A 14,102-nucleotide genomic window follows, 5' to 3' on the forward strand; every position below is an offset into this window, starting at 1 on the left:
TGAAATCAGACGTCGAGTACATTGTATTTCTAAATCCAAAGTAAATTAGAGAAGTTCAGATGGTGTTTTGAATGCTTTTGACCTGAAAGATGAAGAAAACTACAGAATTTTGATAAAAGGTTGGGAATTTGTCATTACATATTATCATTTTACAAACAGCGTGACAGTCTGCTTGATGGGGCGTGCTAAAATTTTGTGTGCTTGTTATCATTTTGCTCATCGATTGGATCAATGAAATCAATACTAATTTGCATATGAGACTCGGAATACAACAATAGCCTGATAATACTGACCAATTACATTGAATGATTGTTTACCAGTACGGCATTTGTAGTCAGCAGCAACACGTGGTCAGTCAAAGCCCGTTTTCTGTCCTCAAAGAAGCATGTATTATATTTGTTGTGATTTGACCGCATGGGTTTTTAAATACGTATAAGAAAATTAGTGAGGCTAGTCTACTTCTGTTGTACTTTATATGTACGTTGCTCTATCAATATCATCATTATAGGAAGTAAAACTTGCTTTGTCCGTTCACGTGTTATTGTTGTTTATTCAATGCGATTGGTCAGGGTTCTGTGTTTCTTATGCAAAGTATTATTGATTCCATTGAAATCAAACATCCAATCGATGAGTAAAATGATAATCAGCATACAAAAATTTTAGCACGCCCTATCAGGCAAACTGTCACGCTGTTAGTAAAACGATAATACTATAAGATGATGGTTTGCTGAGGAAAAGTGTTGAGTTCATATGGAGTTCCATTCGGACAATACTTGTAGTAGTGCTTAAACAGATAAAAGATTGGCGGTGTTATGCGGAACCTGCTTTAAAAACATTCCATATCAAGATCTGCAATACATGTAATAACGGTGTCGAAAAATGGATGGGCTGTCAATTAATTAAGTTGTTTTGGGATGTACTGCAGAAAAGTATGAAACAGAGATAAATCTCGGATAATCTGAAGGGATTTACTGATAACGGACCCTGAAATAATATACAGCAATAAGAAGTGATGTTGTTTAAGATTCAAGGTGAAAATGTATTTATGTGTTAAAAAATGTTTAAAATGTGTCAAGAAGCCCGAAAACATTTTAAATATGTGCAAAATTCGGAGGAATTTTATTTCTGTGAGCATTGGAAGTGCATTTGAAACACGATAAATGTGAAGTAATACTGCAGTAATTCCGTGTGCACTGGAAATTAATTGTAATAGTGTGGCAAATTTGGAGTACTTATTATTTTTCATGTGCATTGGAAATACATTTAAAAATTGTTTTACCTCTTTTGTTCATTGTTTATTGTTTTATGCACCTCGGTTGGATATTTGAAATATCCAACCGATAGGCAGTTGGATATATGAATATCCAACTGATGGCCAGTTGGATCTTTAAATATACTGCTGGTTGAATCGGTAAAATATACGTAGACTTATTACAATGGGTGACGTCATAGAAGTTTTTTTAATAGCCATTCTCTGTAACCACTCGAACTTCGTTGCCACGCATGGTCACCGATTTTGATGAAACTTCACCCATGCTTAGTACTCGACACCAGAAACAAATATCAAACAAAATTTCGTTGCTATGTGTCTCGGTTGCTATGGCAACAGGCGGAAAAGTTTGAAAAATCGAGATTTTCAGTCACTTTAAATCTTGACTGTGGCTTAATAAAAACTAGAAAAAGGAAACAAACCATTCTCACAAAAACATGACACCTTGATGTCACTTATACTGTAAAGAAACTGTTTAGAATATATCTCTAAGTAAGTGGTAACCAAGGGTACATTTGGAATACATTTAAAATGCTGAAATATGCTGAAAAACACTCCGTATTCACTAATGGTAGGTGTTATATGCTCAAACTCAATCAACGACACAAGAAAAACAACGAAAATATTTGACCTTAAGTATATAGGTATAAGCAATATTATTCTATAAATAACTTTTATGGTTGCCATGGTAACACAGTGTAACCATGCAAAACTAGTAACTAAGATTGGGTTAATGCTACTGTCTTGAGGAAAAACATGAAAATTGAAGACTGGCAAATATGCATCCTTAGGACCTTTCAACACCAAAACCATAAGAAAAAATTGGGTATAATTACTACTTTGCAGTGTTACCATGGAAACAAAGTACCAGTGCTTGAAAGTGAATTATTTTTCACTGCATTAAGAATTAAATTGCCATTTAATCAAGTAACAAATTAAAGGACTCAGCTTGAATAGTAGTTATCTGTTAGAACTGAAGTTGAATATCATATATTGATAAAATTTGATGAATAAAACAACACTGTTGCTATGGTTACCAAGAAGGGAAAATGTTCGATTTTGTGAACTTTATATCAATGTCAAACCCTGTGTGCCAACTTCTTGCATCCACTTAGAGATTGGATGATAGTCAAAATTAAAAGTCAGGTAAGCTGTTAATAAATATCAATCATAAAAGTTTTGGGAATCTACATTTAAGGGTACGTATCCAAGGAAAGAAAATATTTTTAAGGTTTTTAAGCATATATTTTCTGCTTATTTCCATAGCAACGCTCTAGTTAAAGAATCTAATCTGAATTTTTTCACATGGGAAAACTAGGAGCACACCAAAATCTTTTAAAATTGATCATTAGTTATGCGGAAGTGTGCTTTTTTAAAAGATAGGATCAGATTTAAACATACAGAATGTTACTTTGAAGGCTCTCTGTGGTATAAAAACCTTGGCAACCATTGCCAACCAAAATGAAATATCATATTTTGTTCTTGGTATATGTTTCAAGGCTCTTTTTTCTGTTATTTGGTCACATTTCATCCTATAATTGCTTTTTATTTTTACGTGTATGACTTTATAAAATTCAATGAATATTTTTTTTTCTTTTGAATACTTTGTTACCATAGTAACGTATGTAATAGTTGATTTACCAAACATGTTTATCATGCATTTGAGACATCTGACCTTTTAATTTTGGAAACAGTCATCGCCAATAGTTTGCTTTGCCGGAAATGTTAACTATGAGGCTCTAAACATGTTAAAAAATGCCATTTTTCGAACTTTAAGACATGTTGCCATGGTAACTATAAAGCATAGCAACCAATTTTTGCCTGATTTCAGTTTAGGGTATCAATGACTTTTATCATAGAGAGTTTGGATAAATTCTGAGACTATGCGTGCCACAGCTCCTATATAAAATTTCAAGTCATTACAGAGAATGGCTCTTAATGTCTATCGGATCGAATGTTTTTTAACAAACAAAGGATCGAAAAATATCCTAGATTTTGCGATATCATAAAAGTGAAAATTATCTTATATTTATATTAATTCGATGTCGCTGAAAAGCTGAATATCCAGGCAATAAATATATCCTGTAAGAGGTGACTGATAAACCACAAAAAATATTTGCTTTAATACGCTCAGTTGCTACATTTGAAAACATAATAGAAACTAGAGGTTATGTGAGCAATAAGCTCACTACATGATACCCCCGCATCCCATATGAATACCGATATAATGGCAGTGTCCCTGTTTTGCTGTGGAATACCTAAAATATGTGTCGGATCAAAAAGAAAAATAGGAGGCGCACAGTGGCAGTATGTAATAAATATTCTGAACGTCTCATCAAATTTCATTCAGTGGTATGAGAGGAGTTGCGGATAAGAGATGGGTACCCCAAAGCGTAACAGAAGGACGGGGGTATAACAAAGATCATGAGTTATTTACAATTGTCAGTTTTTGTCGTTCGATCAAAATGAAGGGAAGTAAATCCATCTCATGCAAGAGAAACAAGAGATTTAAAGTACTTGTCGATATCGATAGTATAAAAGCAATTAAGCTTCTGCATTTCTGTGTTAGTGTAAAAGCATATGATACAGAAAAGTAAAGCCAAATTTATTGACCTTTTCCTCAAATATGAAAGAAGCATAAATGGTCATGAATACAGTTTAAAGCTTCCTTTGTTAAGGGAGGTGAGTTACCCTGATTAGTAAATTTTATGATTTACAAAAAACATTACAGTCATTATTTCCGAACAAAACTGATGAATGTTAAGGCATTGACTCAAGTACACGGATATTGGAAATCCAGTGTGGAAAATCAGAAAATTTTATAAGTCATGAGGCTTTACGGTTACGTGATGCTGGTATTAATAGGTATGTATCGTTTTATATATTTTCCAAAATCTCGTGAACTTTTACAATATATAGTAGGAAAACGTTAGTTAAAGTCACGTGTATTGTAGTTATTATACATGTATATATACACAGCCTTTTTCATTTAGAAATCCATGGCATCCTATGTTTGAAAGAAACAGACCTAAAGCGGAATCTGCTGGCCCCTGGTGTATATGACAACACGGTTCGACCGCGCCTCAACACCAGCCAAACAGTGCACGTAAAGATTGGAGTAGTCAGCATATACGTCATCGGAATAGTGAGAATTACTCAATACGCAGAATGCGTATACAGCAGAGCGAATGTTCGCGAGCGCTCGCAAAAATTCCTTTTACCTCCTAGAGAAATGTTTGCGAGCGCTCGATCTGTTGAACGGGCCTCAGTTGTGATCATACAGCAGATTCTGACAGATTTTGTTTTTGGTTGATGAGAATTGGTTGACTTGACATTCATACGGTTCACTGTTGTTTCATTTTCGGTTTGATAAAATGCATTTTTGATTGATGATTACCTTGCAATCTCATCTGGTCTCGAACTTCTAATCTGTATCTCAAACAAAAATACAGATTCATATTAAGTAGGCCAGGACTAATGGAATTAACATTAGTTATTTTTTTCCGAAACTGGATAAAAACTGCATTTCAAAGTCATGGCTTAATAATCTTTGAGCTACCTGGGTATATTCTTTCATTAGTGCTCAACCGCTTACTATTGATGTGGATTCTCAAACTCTGTTTAAAACACTTGATGAGCTACGCTAAAAACGATTAAAAAATTACCGAATGTGGTATTCTTTTAAGATAAAAGAAACTTTAAGTATCAATTATTATTTTTGCCAAACAATAATGTTTGCATTGAGCATAGTTGATCTAAAACAAATGGCTTGCGAAGATGGCGTGTCTTTAAAGAAGTATCTTCATGTTTACTTTTATTATATTTTCTAGAATGAAAAAGAAAGTTCCTTTTCTCAAGCAATAAGATTGGATGCCGTAAGTGTTTTACTTAATATGCAAATGATATCAAAAGAAAGCTTACGTTGAAGACAAATTTTATCCCCCAAAAGTAGCAATACCATGAATGTAAGCAAATGAAAATGAACTTACAGAGCTGGGAGGATGAATTTCTGAGATGGAACTCCAGTGAGTATGAAGATTTGGAAAGCGTGGTTGTTGACCCGTCAACTATATGGACCCCGGATATCTACATTTTTGGGAGGTATTCATTTCACTTGATAAATGATGAATTGTAGGAGCTTCTTTGAGTACTAGTTTGTAACAAAAACAGATATGCTGACTTAATCTCTGATTCATGATTTGAAGAAACAATTCCTCTAAGAAGCTCTTTGATCAAACCGTATTTCTGTTTTAATAGATTTTTTTAAGTATGATAACATGGATTCGAGAATAGTGTTTACTTTTTAGCTAGACCATTTGGTTTAATAGTCTTCTTTTCTATGCGAATGTAGAAACATGCTCTGACGCAAAATAGTACAATTCTGTCATCCTTGAACTTTCAATAAGGTGTGGCATTCTCGACGCTACATCATTAACGTCTCTCATTTGGCGACACAGATTCTCATTGGTTAAAAAATTAATAACGTTAGGAAGTTTAAATTGTTGTTGATAACAATGAGACGAGATAAGTCCCACCTCTTTGTCTTACGAAACGTTATCATTGTATCCTTGCTTCACTCGTTGACATTCGCCCGAATTTCTATCCCTTATACATTTCAACAGTGAATGAAAAAGCTGTGTAAATTTCAGACACTAATATGTACCGTCGGAAATACCGCGCCTTACTAAAGGTCCAATGATAACAGAAAATTGTTCCAGACAATCATCGTTACTTGATTATATTATGAATGTTTCATTTTAATTTGATTCGCACACTGATTCCCTGATCTGTAATTTTGATTATCAACATTTCTTCATCACATCTTACTCAAAATATACTTTGAGGATGTCTTCAAATGGAAATATTTTAAATTTGTAGAATGGAATCTAATACAGAATTAAAGTTTAGTCGGACACGTGTCCAATCAACAGGCTTGGTCAGTACAATGTTTTCGGGAGTTTTGACCACTCACTGCATCATGGACTCCGCCTACTTTCCTTTTGATTATCAACTTTGTGACTTCATGCTAGGATCTCAAGTATACACAAAGTCAGAACTCGCAATAGATATCATCTCAGCAGGAATGACAGAAGATAATAAAAACAATCCTAATTGGCTTATGGAACATATAAAAATCAACAACACCAACCAGGAAATCTACTTTTGTCTCAAACGGAAGTCGGTTTATTTCACAATCCTATACATGGCCCCAACTCTCATGCAAGCAGTCTTAATTCTCCTCTCATATGTTATTCCGAGTGAAGCCGGCGAAAAAATTTCCTTCGGAATGTCTCTTTTCCTTTCCTTTATGGTATTTCTGTTGCAATTAAATGGTGACGTACCAGAAGTCTCGGCCTATGTTCCTGCATTAGGTAAGTATGATTATGACTGACAGTCATCAGTATGAATACTTTTACATTGCATAAACCATTCAAATGCTATTCTTTAGTTGAGATCTTGAGATAGTAAACTAATAATAAGTACAAATGAATAGGAACTTTTTTGTTTTCCGAGAATCAACTTCACATAGTATGCTGAATATTTAATAAGAGACTTTGCTGCATGTTCATTAACATTATAAGATGTATATTTACAATTTCTTTCACAGAGGTGGTCATTATGCTTCACATGTTGAGCGGGGTTGTATCTGTTGTCATATCCTCCATTACGGCTTACGTAACACACAATTCTAGCCAATCACAAGTCACTTTGTCCAGGGTCAATCCCTTATCCTTGGAAACTGGCAGAAAGAATGAAAAATCTAAAAAGAAAAGGATAAACAGCATTTGTGCACGTCTAAAATCTGGGAAATACCTTAACCGCATTGGATTTATCACGTCACTTATTCTTATTCTGACAGCAAATTTAGTGATGATTTGTGCTAGATTAATTTCTACAGGTTGTTCCAAACCTGTATAGTACGATTAAAAAAAACATCGTAGCTTTCAAATAGTTAAATATGTTATATTTAGAAAATGATTACAATGTGCACGTGCTGTCATCTGAGTGTTTATTTCAGGTGCAATCTACGTGTGTCATAATCAGATATTTTCTTTCAAAATGTACGTACTTGATGTTTGCTACGTCTCCGTCGAGGCGTATTATGACAATCGGGCACGCGATTCCGTTCGAAGCGTTGTTATTGTAAATAAAAATGGCGGCTAAGAAACAGTTTATGTAGGTAGTTTAGTTAAATTTCTTGTCATTGTTATTGGATTAAAACTTAATATTTTCATAATATGCACAAATATTTTTTTTATATTGAAAAAGGTCTTCAGCGGGATAAATTCGTTACACAGTCAGTTAGTGACCTAATACGGATTCATACAGGGTGTGAAATGGAAATCCGTATTGGGCGAGGCGAAGCCGAGTCCAAATACGGATTTCCATTTCACACCCTGTATGAATCCGTATGATGACTGTGTAACTAATAATATTCGTATATGTATTTTTATAATTACACAAGGTTAGCTTTTTCAAAAAAGCTGAGAGTCAGCCACTGGAATACAGAAAGTTCTTTCTTGTTTTTTAATGGTTTATGATTTGATCTATCCATCATGTTGTGTTCCTTAAATGTAATAAATGCCATTGAAAGAAAAGTTAAATTTTTGTAATCGTTTTCTTATTTGTAACATAATGCTGTACATAAATAATAAAGCATAGAATATTTTTTTTTAATTCTGCATCGTGATTATTAAATAAATCAATAAATTCTCTTCGGCGCAGACATCAGAGAAAGTTCATCTTATACCGGTAAATGAACAAATCCACCACTGCAACTAAGATCACGTTAAATTCTATAAAAATGATATAGATTATGATGAATAAAAGGAAGGTAGACTTTTTGTTAGATTGTTCTCAAATATCATTAAATAACAGTTTTTATTTGTGCATTTCGAGGCAATGCATGATGGGGGGGGGGGGGGCATACTGCATGTATATTTAATTCCATTTCTAAGTTTGAGCATCCATTTCCGTGTTATTAGGAAAGAAAAGAATTGCATCCAAATAAGTAATGAACGCTACGGAAAACAATTTAAAATGGAAATTCAAAATATGTTTAAACATGCAGTACGTACGTATCCATGTACATAAAATGTCTTTGATGATGTCTACCATCATAGCAAAACTAACTATACATTAAAAACTGGAATCCATTTCCCCCCTCTCTCCTTTCATGGGGGGGGGGGGTTGACCCTGTCTATAAATCAGTACAGTTCTCTCAGCTATCGCATTTCCACTGTGGTCAATTTCTCACATGTGGGCGCGGTTCAGGTGCACAAGCGGCACTTACACATCTATCATCATGTAAATTATAAGAATTTACTGTCTTACAGTGGTCTTCTGATGTATTCCTAACTTCCATCATTAGAGTGAAAAGAAATTGATCTTTCTTTTTTTTTTTTTTTTTTTTTTACTATTTTGGGACCTTTGTGGTAAGTGGATTGTTGTGTGAATTCCGACCCGTACATGTCTTATGCAAGGTATTGAATATTGATTGAGGGAGTCTGCATCAGGCATCCAGAGGAATACACAATTTAATCTTTGGCTTGCAATGGCGATTGAGGGAATAAATGTACCTTATCTTCTATTAGAAGCACTGAAATATTTTCATACTATCATTTAAAAACTAACAAATATCCCATCTAGAAGCTGAACAGTCTATGTCATTAATTTTCGTCGAGAACGACGAAGAACAATAAAGTCTATAAATAGATCGAGGTCGTCAGTGTGCGTGAAGAAATTGTGAAATCTTTTTCCCAGAATTCCGATTAACGCAAGCGCACTTGCAGTTTCATCCTAACGTAACTAGTCAGCCCGGGGGCTGACTAATCATTGTGCGCTTGTACTTTGATACGCAGAATATAGAAGAATTCTGAGTTAGTTATAAATATCGGCATAGTGTTTCGAAAAAAAAATATCATACGATTTATTTTAAGTGAACATGTATAAGATTTTAAGATTTTTAGAAGTCGGGTGAAAAATGTATTATCATAAGTAGACTCTTGAAGAAGAAAAAGAAGGAAAAAACCCAGACATCCTTCGATTATGTTAACGTTCTGGGCTTTTGCAACATTATAAAAAATAAGAAAGAAAGACACTTTCCATTTGAAACAGTGGTAATTTTCTTAAAGGGATATTTTAATTTAATGCAAATAAAAATTTACCAATCTTCATTAAAAACACTAAGTTTACTCATTTGATGAAATGATGCTTTGTTTGACACGTTAAAGATTTCCATGCAATATAGCTACCATTTCAGAGACTGGCACTATTTGCAAAGCACTTGAATACCATGAATTATATAATCCATTATCCCGTGAAATTTTCTGTTGAAAAATCAGCATTTGCAACTTTTGCTATTATAGGAAATACAGAACGCTACCATATCCAATTATGAAATAATTTTAAATAACAATCCATGAGTTTATTGAATTTATAGTCAAAGAGGCTTTGTAGTGCTAAAAAGCAATGGCAGTCAACAATAACAAGTTCTTTCGTATATACTTACTGAGGTTTTATTAGAGGCTTTTGGATTGAATTTAATAAAATTAATTTGTACTTTGAATCATTAACATTTTCTTTTGTTTACATGTACATGTAGTAATGTAAAAAAAAAAATCAGGTCTATTTACTATATTTTTAGGTCACCTGAGTAAACTCAGGTGACCTATTGCTATCCGTTTTCGTCCGTCGTCGTGCGTTGTGCGTTAACATTTGAACATTTTCAACTTTTTCTCTGAAACCACGGAACCAATTTCAACCAATTTCGGCATATAGCATCTATGGGTAAAGGGGAACAAAAATTGTGAATTTCATGGTCCCTGCCCCCCTGGGGCCTGGGGCCAAACCCACTAAAATTAGTGCAATCTTTAAAAATCTTCTTCTTGACCCCTGGACATCAAGCTTTCAAATTGTTGTTATCGGCATTGAGTCCTCTACCAAAATTGTGAAATCCATGGCCCCAGGGTCAGGGGTTCTAGTGCTAGGGCGGGGCTATATTGATTATGTAGTGAAAGTGCATTATTTCTCTGAAAATCTTCTTCTCTGCTCCTGTATATCATAAACTAATTAAGTGCATAGTTATGATGAACAAGAGTGCCTCTACCAAAATTGTGAATTTTAGGGCCCCAGGGTCAGGGGTTCTGGTGTTAGGGTGGGGCTCTATTGATTATTTAGTGAAAATGCGTTAATTCTTTGAAAATCTTTTGATCTGCTTCTTGGTATTAAATAAACTAACTAAGTACATAATTATGATGAGCAAGAGTGCCTCTTCTAAAATTCTGAATTTCATGGGCCCCAGGGTCAGGGTTCTGGTGTTAGGGTGGGGCTCTTTTGATTATATAGTGAAAATGCATTAATTCTTTGAAAATCTTCTTCTATGCTTCTGGGTTTTAAATAAACTAATTAAGTGCATAGTTATGTTGAGCAAGTGTGCCTCTACCAAAACTGTGAATTTCATGTCCCCAGGGTCAGGGGTTATGGTTTTAGGGCGAGGCTCCATTGATTATATAGTGAAAATGCATTAATTCTTTGAAATCTTTTTCTGTGCTCCTAAGTATTAAATAAACTAAGAACATTGTTATGATGAGCAAGAATGCCTCCACCAAAGTTGTGAATTTCATGGCTAAGGGTCAGGGGTTCTGGTGTTAGTGTGGGGCTCTATAATGATTATATAGTGAAAATACATTAATTCTTTGAAAATCGTCTTTTCTGCTCCTGGGTAATAAGCAGATGAACTACCTATATAGATATGATGTGCAAAGGCTCTTCTTCCAGAATTGTGAATTTCCAGGATCCTGGGTTAGGGATACCATAGGAGGGGGCCCTACTTATATACTGAAAACGAATTGTTTGAAATCCGCTCTTTGGTATTAATCAAATATTTTTGATAAGCAAGTGTGCCTTTTCAAAAATTGTGCAATGTGTGAACCTAGAGTCAGGTGTTCATGTGTGGTAGGGGCACTTCTGATTATTGCTGAATGTTACTGATTAGTTGATATGCATTTTTGTTCCTCTACCCTGGTCATTAAGGCGGCTTGGGGGTCAACAAATTAACAACAAATTAACCACCAGATATAACTTAGATTTTTAGAGATGATATCTTTTGCTGTCAACGATCATTTGACAACGAAAACATACATATTAGTTTTAAAATTTGATTATTTTTGTATATCTTTATATTGAGCTCTTCTTCTAAAGGAGATCGAAATAGTCTAAAAATGGCCATGACCACCCAGCCCCTTTAAGTAACCAAACTTAGCAATTGCTAAGTTTATAGGCAAGTTATGATTAGCAATGGTGGCAGCCTCTTTCAAAATTGTGAATGCCATAGCATCTAACTTAAAACATGAACCAAATTCAATATTTGAAAGTTGTTTCATGATTCTCAGGTGACCTTTATATATAAAGCCCATGGGCCTTTTGTTATGATTTGTAGTTAGTTGATACATTTTTATTGTTTCTGTATCATATAAATAAGACTGAAATAAGACAATTTGATGATCTAGTTCAAAATCAGCAAAAATACTATCATTGCTTGAAATTTTATAATTAAAATTGTGGAAGACCTAAAATTGTACACGCTTACATGCACAACAAAGATCAGCTGGACGAAAGGGAAAACCGGACACTGAGAGATTCTCCCCAGGATGCTAAGGGAATTGGAGAAACAATTTTTTCTGGGCATTTGCTTAAATACAGTTAAAGTTCAGCTGTATGCATACGATTCTGACTTTTTTATTATTATATCAGCTTTAATAATCCATAGTTCAGGCTACATATTGTTTGTGATTTTTATGATTTGTAGTTAGCTGATACATTTCTTTTTGTTTCTATATCATATCACCATGAGTGAAATAAGACAATTTGATGATCTAGTGTCAAAACTTGGTGTTTATGAGTTATCAGAAGTTTCCATTGTTTTAAGTTATAACCTAGCAATTGACATTTTTGATAATTCAAAGTCCAAGGAAATAAGTGAAGAAAAAATGTATAAGTGGTTATTTTAAGAAACTTGGTAACTAAATTACATAGGTTAAAAACGTAAGTAAATTCAAAGAAGGGTGCACAGAAAGAGGGTTTATTTAATGAACATTTTGAATGCCCACTTGAAAAACCTTTTAAGAAAACAGAAAACAAGTGTGATTGTTTTGGAAAGTGTGGCAAAGTCACTTGCACATGCTAAGTGTATAGTTATGATAAACAATGGTGCCTCTTTCAAAATTGTGAATTTCAAGGCTTTTGGTTTAAAATACTCGAACCAAATTCAGTTGTTGGAAAGTTGTTACATGTTACTCAGGTGACCTATAAGGCCCGTGGGTCTCTTGGTTATATTGTACTTAGCACCTATTTAAGATACGAATATAAATGTGATTCAAAAAATGTACATCTCTCACGTGTACATGTATGGAAGCTGAAGCGGTCACTGAATTTTCTAGAAGATACGAATATCCTCTTTTTCTTTCGGAAAAGATGAACTCTTTGTAGAATAACCTGTGCACTTAAATGTCGTCATCATCACAAGACGCTGCAAAAATACAGACGACAGTCTTTTCACAAGAATGTTAACATTTTTAGGATTAACAACACGGATAATCAGGGTTTTAAACTAACTTTAAACTTTTGCTAGCCATGTGGGCTACTGGACTTTGCCATTCCAGGTGCCCACATCCAAATTTAGTCGCACACACTATTTTTTAAAAAATGAAAGGACAAAACACGGTTTATTTTTGTCTTTAGAAGGTTTTAATCATTCAAATATATTCATATTCCATTGCAATTTCCCTCAAATTTTGAAAAACTTCATTTTCAGAAATGTTATCACTTAGATCATCTTCTGAATCATTCTCTTTATCTGCATCTTTGACTTCAGATTCCACTTCTTCACTTGCATCAATGTTTTCTTCTTCATCTGCTTCGTGGTTTTCTTCTTCTTCTACATGTATATGCATGGCATTGCTCTCCTCAGCATGATTTACAGCTGTGACACCATCACAGTTTTCAGTCTCTGTGTTCCTCTTCCTTTCAAATAGAGGGCGCCTTTGCCTCATGGAACTGCTGTTCTAAGAATGTATTGCTGGCTTGGGTCATAGTCCATAATGTTTTTGGAGTGGAACTTAATAGAGAGAGCATGATTGTTGTTTGGTTGAGTCTAGATCCTAAATTTAATTTGAGGCATTTCAATTGGGAAAACCGTCTTTCTGCTTCTGCAGAACTTGGTGAAAGAGTGCAAATGAGATCAATAACTGAAAGGATGTTGGTAAACTTGTTCTCATATTTTCTCTGTATAAGGATCCAGTCTGCCAAGAAGATCGCTACAATTAAAAAAAATTAACAAGTTTCTCAAAGATTTTATTGGTAATTAATTAGCTGCACTCAACACATTTTTGTTGTTGATATATATACCTCTTGTGTATTTCCTTTTTAATCATTGTCCATTCAATTTCAGCTTCAGGAACATTTACCCCAGCCTCTGTGAGAACAGGATTAAAGTGCTCAAGTAGACTTTGCAACTCCTTCTCCCCCAAGTCTACAATTATTTTTAAATTGTTTTAGTTATTATATTTCAGCCTAAGTAATTAATTTTATTTTCACAATTTTCACTAGCTCATAATATACTTTCAAAGATTCTCTAGAACATAATTTCTTAACTAAAGTACTGTAACAAAAAAAGAAAACACACACACACACACAAAATGATTCAAAATTAGAACGAACCTGATTTAAAAATCAATTGGAATTGAACCAGGAAATTAAACATAATAAACTTGAATCTGGAACTAGAAATAACCATCAATTCAACTTTAAAACCGATACACAGAATTATGTA

At 34.1% G+C, this 14,102-nt stretch overlaps 1 protein-coding gene across 1 annotated transcript; it reads left to right on the forward strand.

Annotated features, from left to right (window-relative positions):
* The first annotated feature begins 4,098 nt into the window (after positions 1–4,098).
* Positions 4,099–7,189, forward strand: LOC134269589 (acetylcholine receptor subunit beta-type lev-1-like). The gene is made up of 6 exons (XM_062751789.1): positions 4,099–4,135; positions 4,264–4,415; positions 5,101–5,145; positions 5,262–5,371; positions 6,149–6,642; positions 6,879–7,189. Exons 1-6 carry the CDS (start codon positions 4,099–4,101, stop codon positions 7,187–7,189), a joined length of 1,149 nt encoding a protein of 382 aa, XP_062607773.1.
* Positions 7,190–14,102: the final 6,913 nt, after the last annotated feature.

The sequence above is a fragment of the Saccostrea cucullata genome, unplaced genomic scaffold (assembly GCF_032062105.1).
Source record: "Saccostrea cucullata isolate Sc308-1 unplaced genomic scaffold, CSIRO_AGI_Scuc_v1 ctg968, whole genome shotgun sequence".
Lineage (NCBI taxonomy): Eukaryota > Metazoa > Mollusca > Bivalvia > Ostreida > Ostreidae > Saccostrea > Saccostrea cuccullata.

Excerpts from the sequence above, each read along its gene's own strand:
- LOC134269589 (XM_062751789.1), top strand. The coding sequence starts at position 4,099 with ATGAGGCTTTACGGTTACGTGATGCTGGTATTAATAG. Across the intron at positions 4,416-5,100 it reads GCATATACGTCATCGGAATA|AATGAAAAAGAAAGTTCCTT; the intron begins GTGAGAATTACT and ends TATATTTTCTAG. Across the intron at positions 6,643-6,878 it reads GGCCTATGTTCCTGCATTAG|AGGTGGTCATTATGCTTCAC; the intron begins GTAAGTATGATT and ends TTTCTTTCACAG.